The 9,232-nt window shown below is 45.6% G+C and overlaps 1 protein-coding gene across 1 annotated transcript; it reads right to left on the reverse strand.

Annotated features, from left to right (window-relative positions):
• Positions 1-2,801: 2,801 nt before the first annotated feature.
• On the reverse strand, positions 2,802-7,985 carry Hmox1 (heme oxygenase 1). Its single transcript, XM_051205924.1, has 4 exons — positions 7,847-7,985; positions 6,288-6,779; positions 4,713-4,812; positions 2,802-3,669 (listed from the first exon to the last, which is right to left on the reverse strand). The coding sequence occupies exons 1-4, from the start codon at positions 7,964-7,966 to the stop codon at positions 3,551-3,553; spliced, it is 831 nt and encodes a 276-aa protein (XP_051061881.1). The 5' UTR covers positions 7,967-7,985; the 3' UTR covers positions 2,802-3,550.
• Between the last annotated feature and the right edge of the window lie 1,247 nt (positions 7,986-9,232).

Genomic DNA, 9,232 nt, shown 5'->3' on the forward strand with positions numbered 1-9,232 from the left:
TTAATAAGTTGCCAGGTGGTGGCAGCACACACCTCTAATCCGTAATCCAAGCACCTGGGAGAGAGAGGCAGGTAGATCTCTGAATTCCAAGCCAGCCTAGTATAAAGAGTGAGTTCCAGGGCCTGGAGAAATGACTCAGAGGTTACGAGCACTGACTGCTCTTCAGAGGTCCTGAGTTCAATCCCAGCAACCACATGGATAATTAATAAATAAATAAATCTTATTTAAAAAAAAAAAAAAGTCAGTTCCAGTACAGCCAGAACTACACAGAGAACTCCTGTCTTGAAAAACCACAAATAATAATATAAATAAATAAATAAACTTGAATGGATAGATGTACTTAAGGATAGGCAAATGCTGGCAAGTGTTTCAAATCAGTTAAATGGGCAACTTGCCGACTTTGAAGTTCAGCTGCTTATAGGAGTGAACCTACACGCACTAAAATGGGAGGAGAATGGGATGTGTTGATCTACTCATTTCCTTTTCAAAGTTTTTCTTTTTTTGTTTGTTTTGCATTTTTGTTTCTCAGGATAGGGTTTCTCTGTGTAGCCTTGGCTGTCTGAGAACTAGCTCTGTAGACTAGGCTGATCTCCAACTCACAGAGGTCCACTCACAGAGGTAATTGGATGAAAGGTGTGCACCACCACCATCTAACTGTTGGTTTTTTTAAGTTTAAGATATTTGTTTTTATCTATATAATAGTTCATGCTGGATTTTTTTTCCTCTTGCTAGTTTTACTCCTCTTTGAAGTCTGTCCAGTTTTAACTAATCTCTGGTTTTGTTCATCTCTTGACAACTGATAGAAACTACTTAACTCTTCTTTTGTGGAATTCAAAAAAAATTTCTCTTTGTTTCCTCTTCATTCCCTTTACTTCCCCACCCTTCAGATACTATGTGTGAACTCAGGGCATCCCACATGCTAGGTAAGCATTCTACCACTGAGCTACATCCCCAGCCTTTTGGTTTAACTTTATATGTTTGGATATTTTGTTTGCATGTGTATCAGTGCACTACATGTGTGCTTGGTACCAAAAAGGACAGAAGAGGGTGTTGGATCCCCTGGAACTAGAGTTACAAACTGTTGTGAGCTACTATGTGGGTACCTCAAACTGGGGTCCTTTGTAGGAGCAGGCAGTGTTTTTAAGTGCTGAGCCATTTCTTCAGGATCTCCCCTTCAACCTTTCTTATTTTATCACAATGAATATATTTATAGATGAGGAAACTGGGTCCAGAGTAGGAACTACCATTACTATCTGATGTCTATACTTTGCATATATCTATATCTCTAGCCTTTATTTCATAAAGAATGGCTTCTGTGCCTACTTGGTTGTATGAATATCTGAATTCTCCTGAATGCCTTTCCCACCTCTTGGCATAAAGCTCTGAGCTCTGTGGCTAAGTACCTTCATGGAGTTCTGGAGTTTCTGCATCACTGTATTTCCGTCATCAGCAGTGGAAGGAGGGGTATTGCTCATTTTTTCCCATGAGCAAAATGAGATTTGAAACAATGTACCCAAGATTTCAGACTTGGTAATAGAGCCAATATGAGGGACAAAGATCTGCTGACTCCCAGACATTTGGTACCTGTGTTACAAAGCAGCTATTTTGTCTCCTGCTCTGCCTTCAGTGAACAGTTTTACTTTCCCACAGTGGGAGCCATGTTTAGTGTTTGCATGGCCTTCATCACCTGGGTTGAAATCCTTTCTGACTTTGGGCAGGCTTGCTGTGAGGATTTACACAAGCTTGACATATGACTCCTACAGTACAAGAATCAGAAGACACTGGCTTCCGTCTGCATACGAGAGCTGTGGTGATGGAAGGCCTTGGGATTTAACATGCTTCTCAACACACAAGGGTGTGAGGTCAACATCACTGTATTAATGTCACAGGTAGTGGATCTAAGTCCCAGAGGGGTTAACTGACCAACTCCAAAGACAAATAGCAGATGGTTTAGCAGTTAAAATGCTTGCTGCCCAAGCCTGAACTCAACTTCTGGAACCTACATAAAAGTGAAAGAACAGGACTGTATCCTCATAGTGAGTACAGGGCTGTGCATCCCAGCACACACACACACACACACACACACACACACACACACACACACACACACCGCAAGCGAAGTTAGAAAGAGAACTTGAACCTAGGTATTTGCCTCTATCCCTAAGTACCATTATTCAAAGCATAACAACTTTACCCCAGCATCTGCCCATTTCAGCCTCAGTAAATGTGTCTGAAGCCAAAGATAGGCCAGTTAGGCATGGTGTGTGTGTGCTTGTAATCCTAGCACTGGTGAGGCAGGGACAGGAGGAACCCTGGAGCTTACTGACCACCATTCTAACCGAATTAGGGAGCTAGAGACCAGTGAGACATTATCTCTAAATAGAAGGTGGGCTGGCCAGGTATGGTGGCACATACCTTTAATCCCAGCACTGGAGAGGCAGAGGTAGGATGATCTCAGTAAGTTCAAGGCCAGCTGGTCTACATAATATAACAAGTTTCAGGCCAGCCAGGGTTATATAGTGAGATCCTATCTAACTAAATAGAAACCAAGGTGAACTGTTCCTTAAACACCTGAGACTGACCTTTGGCCTGCACACACACACACACACACACACACACACACACACACACACACACACACAAAGATCTGCCCAACTGTTTAAAGCTTACTTCCCACGTCAAGCACAGTCCAAGACTGCAGCTACCAATGTCACCATCACCTGCCCTCCTGCCAAGCATGGAAGAGACAAGAGAAGGGTAGGGCCTGTTTCATGGGCAGCAAGACATGAAGACACTTGTAGTGACTGTCAGCTAATGTTATTTATTATTTCACACAAAAGTCAGAGAACAAGGTTACAAATATTAAATACCTGTTTCCCACCCACCCCTCAAAAGACAGCCCCACTTTGTTAGAAAAAATAAAACAACACAAAATATCGCCATTTGGGGGAAATAATAAAAAGACAGAAACACAAGACAGAAAATCTCTGCACACAGATATCAAAGTGCCATGACGCCAGAGGAAAGTAGTCATGGCCAGTTAACATGGATGCCAGCAACCAAGGCACTGGGCTCAGAACAGCTGCCACTTCAGGCCTTGTTTTTTTTTGTGTGTGTGTGTGTGTGTTTTCTTTTTTAGTTTTTTGAGACAGGGTGTTTCTGTGTAGCTTTGGAGCCTATCCTGGCATTCACTCTGTAGACCAGGTCGGCCTCAAACTCACAGAGATCCGCCTGCCTCTGCCTCCTGAGTGCTGGAATTAAAGGTGTGTGCCACCACCGCCTGGCCAGGCTATGGTTTTTGGGATCTGCAGAAGGAATTGGGGCTGCTGGTTTCAAAGTTCAGGCCACTGTCTGGATATGCTTTTGGTGAGGGAAAAATATGTCAAGCATCTCCCTCCTTTGCAGAGAGAGAGGGAGACACAGGGAGGGGTCTAGGAGCCCCAAAAGCTTCTTAAGGCCCAAAAGAAGGGAGCCAGGCAAGATTCTCTCATACAGAAGAGAAGGCCCTTCACTGGTAGAGTTCACAGCCCCTGGGGCAGCACATTTGCTTTCACATGGCATAGATTGCCACTGCCACTGTTGCCATCAGAAAGCTAAGGGTCAGGACCCATCGGAGGAGTGGTGTTTGGGATGGACTCGTGCTGATCTGGGGCTTCCCTCCGGATGTCTCTGCAGGTGTAGAGTTTGAAAGAGAAAGATGGAAAAGGTCAAACACATGCAGCCCTGGCTGTATGACATTAAATTACACAGAGTAAAAGGAGACTTAGTGTGTCTGTCTCTAGTACGGTTCCAGGCCAAGGCCACGATTCTGCTGTAGCACAGAGTATCCACCAGCTGCTGCTTGAATACCTTCAAGCTGTTCTCTCAAGCTGTTCATTCTTCCATGCTCAGTCATGTCTATAAGGGAAAGTCCCCTGACCCAACCAAGTAGCTAATTCCATCAACTGGTCACATTTCAGCCCACTAGAAACAATACTACTAGTAACAGGGCCATGGGGTCCCATCCCAATGGGGAGACCCTTATGCAAAAGTGGGTTAGGATGGCATTGAGTAAGACAGCTTGACATAACCTATCCTGCCCATCCTCTCATCACCCACCCCTGGGCAACACTGTCCCAGAAGTGGCAGGCTCAGGGAAGGTACATTTTCTGTTGCTTAGGTCTTTCTGGAAGTCTACGATAGCTCCATCTATCATGAAGCAAGGCACAGGAGAGGGGGCTGACACCCAAGATCGAGTAATTACATGTCTTTCTGGCGTCCCCTGGAGGGTCAGCACTGAAAATAGGCTCTCAAAGCCCTGATTCATATGGGGGCCTTCCGGGAGCCTTCAGTGGGTCTGGAAAAAGAAACACAATCCCAGCTACTTGTGAAAAATTGACACAGGATGACTGTTTGATCCCAGGGTTTGAGACCAGCCTGGATAACCTAGGGTGACTGCCTCAAAAAAATGCTTCTCTCTCTGCGCTAGTGACTTCTAAGAGATTTCTGTACATCTCAGCCAATGTAACTAGAGCCCAACCACCTGACTTCCCAATGTGGGGAAACTGAGGTAGAAAGCCTTACAGCTCACCCAGGGTCACCCTGGGCCCTTTTGTTTGTACCCTATTTCTAATTTAAAACATTCAGAAAAGAGGAGACTAAAGAAATCACAGAGACAGATAGCTGGACTATGTTCCTGCCAAGAAGAGCCAGAGGCAAGAGGGCACCTTTACCTTGCACCATGCTGCCCGGCCGCTGGCGAAGGCCCTCCATCTCTGAGGGGCTCTGATCCTTGTGGTTCTGTGTCAGCAGCTCCTGAAGCTCTTCAAACAGCTAGAAGACAAAACATACTGCCATGTTAATGAGACTCAGTGGTGACCCCAGGTCAGGCAGAGCTGGAAGCATGCTATGAAATATTGCAGAAATGACACAATTTAAGAAAACTACCACACACCCGGGCATCTTTCACCTGCCTAATGAGATATGACAGGTTTGGCTAGTTCCCCTGCCTGTGTGCCCCAACTGCCACCAGTAACAGCTGTCCTCAATCTGGAATTCATGATTTTATGTGTGCCCACAAGGGGGAGCCATTTTGCCTCATCTGAAACAACATTTGAATGTGTGGACATTGGTGAGCTCATCCTTGCTAAAGATGTGCCATAGTTGTCCCTAGAGTGTCCCTCAGGTGAGGAATCCACAGCTCCTGGAGTAGGGCTTGCTTGAGATTGACTAGGGGTCAGAATCAAGACCCAGCTCCCAGCTGGGTTGAGTCTGTTTGTTTGTTTGTTTGTTTGCAGACAGTGTTGCCTATGTGTAGTTCTAGCTGTCCTGAAACTTGCTCTGTAGACCAGCCTGGCCTTGAACTCAGAGAACAGCCTGTTTCTGCTTCCCAAGGAGTGCAAGGATTAAAGATATGTGCCACCCAGCTTCATATCCTCAGAAAGAAACAGATGGTTTAGATGTGGTTGGAATGAGATTTGAAAGGATAATTCTCTAACAGGTGCTTGCCTGGTGAACCTTTTAAAAGATCCCAGGCTGGAGAGTGGGGAGCCAGGAGGTCATGAATTGGAACCCTGACTACCATAGCATCCCATCAACAGGACACTATACCCATCCAGTGCTATCTTTCAGGTCCTTGCTCAAAACCAACTTTCCTAGGGGCTAGAGAGATGGTTTAGAGGTTAAGACCACCGGTTGCTCTTCCAAGGAACCCGGGTTCAATTCCTAGAATCCACATGGCAACTCACAACCATCTGTAATTCCAAACATACATACATGCAGGCAAAAAAATAAATAAAAAAATAAACACTTCTAGGCCCACATTTTCCTCTTTCTTATACTGAGGCATTTGCAGAAAGAAATGAGATACCTCTGTGATGTGTAGGAAGATCTCCAAAACAAATACCATCTGAAGCATTTCAGCCTCTGAAAACCTTACAGCCAACCTGTCTATGCTCAAATGCACAAGTACCCTTACAGTCACTCCACTGTCATAGGATGCAATCTCCATGACGGTCATGTCCCACAACACAAGAGAGCAATGACATCACAAGGCTTACCCCATACTAGCCCTTCCCCAAGGTGAACTGCATCAACTTGCTTACCCCTCACACCGTGAAGATGGATGCTATCATTATTTCTATTTTACAAATAGAGGAACTGAGGAAAAGGGAGATGAAGAGATTTGTCCACAATCACTCAGCTAGTAAGAAGCAAAACAGGTCCCTGGTCCCAAGTCCTTGTACTTAACTGTGACTCTGGGACCCTCCAATAACAGGAATGTAACTTGAAAGAGCAGTAGAGCTCACCTCAATGTTGAGCAGGAATGCAGTCTTAGCCTCCTCTGTCACCCTGTGCTTGACCTCAGGTGTCATCTCCAGAGTGTTCATTCGAGCACGATAGAGCTGTTTGAACTTGGTGGGACTGTCGATGTTGGGGAAGGTAAAAAAGGCCAGGCCCTCACCGGAGCTGGGCAAGCCCAGGGCTTTCTGTGCAATCTTCTTCAGTACCTGGCCCCCTGAGAGGTCACCCAGGTAACGGGTGTATGTGTGGGCCACCAGCAGCTCGGGATGAGTGCACCCCACATCATGGAGGCGCTTCACATACTGCTGTGTGGCCGGTGTGTAAGGGATGGTCTCCTGCCAGTGGGGACCATACCAGAAGGCCATGTCCTGCTCCAGGGCAACCTTTCGGTGCAGTTCCTCAGGGAAGTAGAGCGGGGCATAGACTGGGTTCTGCTTATTGCGTTCTATCTCCTCCTCCAAGGCCGCATAGATGTGATACAAGGAGGCCATCACCAGCTGAAAACCAGAGCCGATTTCTCAGGTCCCTTCATGACTGACTTTTGGAAGGCTTCCTGTCCCCACCAGCCCACAGTCCCCTACCCCCACCCAGTTCAGAGTTCTTGATTGTGTGTCTCATGTTTTCTATTTCTTCTCTTTTTGATTTTTCAACCCACAGTCCCTCTGTGTAGCCCTGACTGTCCTAGTCTCTTTCTATAGACCAGGATAGTCTTGAACTCATAGAGATCAACCTGCTTCTGCCTCCTGAGTGCTGAGATTAAGGGTATGCACCACCACCACTCAGCTGTATCTGGTGTTTCCTACTTAGACATCAATTTTACAACTGTGCCAGGAAACAGCAAAATCAGAGCCTATTGTATACACTGAGTATTTTTAAAAGCCCTGATGTCAAAACCCCATTTCTCAGATGAGTTCAGGAGATTAAATGAGCTAGACAATCTCACTGTGAGGATAGAACACTGCAGGACTAAGGCAAACTTCCTCTTGCCTTCAGAAACAAATTGGAATTGAATAAAAAAAAATCTAGGTGTGGTGGTACATGCCTGTGGTCCAAATACTCAGGAGACTGATTCAGGAGCATTGAGAGTGTCTGAACTATGTAGGGAGGCTCTGTCCAATAATCCAAGAACTAGGATTGTAGGTCAGTGGGAGAGAACCCATCCAGTTCATGCAAGGCCCTAGGTTAACCAGGTCAAGAGTACACACTCTGAAATTAGGCCATCTTTGTTTGGTTTTGGTCTTTTCCACCTGTTTGGTTTTGGTCTTTTCCACCTAATACCTCTTAACCTCTTATCTACTCCTCAATATTGAGATAACATAGAGTAAGTGTTCACTTAACCGTCCTGCTGCCCAGGCTACTCTGTCAACATCACACAGCAGCCAAGAACTTAATATGTGATCCTATCGTCTCTTCTCTGAGCTAGTGTCAAAATTAGTAGGATAACTTCCTTGGACAAGCCCTCATCATCCCTACCTCCAACCTCCCCATTAAATTACTGGCTTGAGCCCTAGGCATATGTGTTATGCCCTCCTCCAATGCTCTGGACAACCTACATGTCATATACCTTAAAGCCTTCCCTGGTCACCTGGCCCTTCTGAAAGTTCCTCATGAACTCGGCATTCTCCGCCTGGATGTGCACCTCCTTGGTGGCCTCCTTCAAGGCCTCAGACAAATCCTTGAACATGCTGTAGAGGAAGGAAGGACAGTTAAAGGGTGGCTATGGATGGTTCTTCCCAAGCTCAACCTAGAATGCTGAGACTTCACCGTCACAGACTGGACCTGTAGATAGGTCCAACCTCCAAGCTAGACCAAGCCATGGTCTTAACCATGCAAATAATCAGCAGCCATTAAATATTATGGGATGTAGCCTCTCAAAACACTAGGAGAATTCCTATTCTAGTTATTCCCAGTGAAGGGAGGGAAGGTATGGCCTATCCACAGAGAGGAGTCATAAGGATGATCATGTTCAATAAAGGGTAGAAGGGTAGAATTTTTTTTTTTTTTTTTGCTTTTCGAGACAGGGTTTCTCTGTGTAGCCTGGCTGTCCTGGGACTTTTTGTAGATGAGGCTGGCCTTGAACTCAGAGATCTGCCTCCTGAGTGCATGCACCACCACTGTCTGGCTAAAGGTAGACACCCAGATAAGCATTTGGATCCAGCATGAAGGCTTTTCTTCCAAAAAGTTTCTATTATAAATTCTCAACCAGCTGGGCATGGTGATGTAGCCTTTAATCTGAGTACTTGGGAGCAGAGGCAGGCAGACCTCTGTGAGTTTGAGGGCTGCTCTATTTACATGGTGAATTTCAGGACCACCAGGGCTATGTAGGAAGAAAACAAAAACAAAAACGTGCACACACACCCACATTATAGTCAAAGTGTCTGCATTAAACAGTCTTTGTAATCCAGCTTTACTCAAAGTTCTGCAGCTAGAGTATTTGAGAGTTCAAGGCCAGCCTAGACAACTTAGTTCAGATACTGTCTTTAATTAAAAAAAAAAAAAGGCTGATGTTCCTTAGTGATAGAGTGCTTGCCTGGAATACCTGAAGTCCTAAGTTCAATTCCTAATGCTAAAGGACAGGGGTCAGGGGTAAACAGTGTGACATCACTCTGCCAGTAAAGGCACTTACCACCATGCCTGATAACGCCATCTTCCTTAAAAACCACTTAGAGGAAGGAGAAAAATGACCCCCTCAAGTTGTCCTCTGACCTCTACATGTTTAGTGTGGCACATATGTGGCCACTCTACATGCACAGTAAATGAAACACAGTGGTGGTGGCACACCTTTAATCCCAGCAGTTGGGAGGCAGAGGCTGGTGAGTTTCTGTGAGTTCCATCAAGGCCAGCCTGGTCCACAAAGTAAGTTCCAGGACACCCTAGGCTGTTACATTGAGAAACCATGTCTCAAAAAAGGAAAGGAAGAAAAGAAGGAAGGAAGGGAGGGAGGGAGGGA

The sequence above is a fragment of the Phodopus roborovskii genome, unplaced genomic scaffold, assembly GCF_943737965.1.
Source record: "Phodopus roborovskii unplaced genomic scaffold, PHOROB, whole genome shotgun sequence".
Classification (NCBI taxonomy): domain Eukaryota; kingdom Metazoa; phylum Chordata; class Mammalia; order Rodentia; family Cricetidae; genus Phodopus; species Phodopus roborovskii.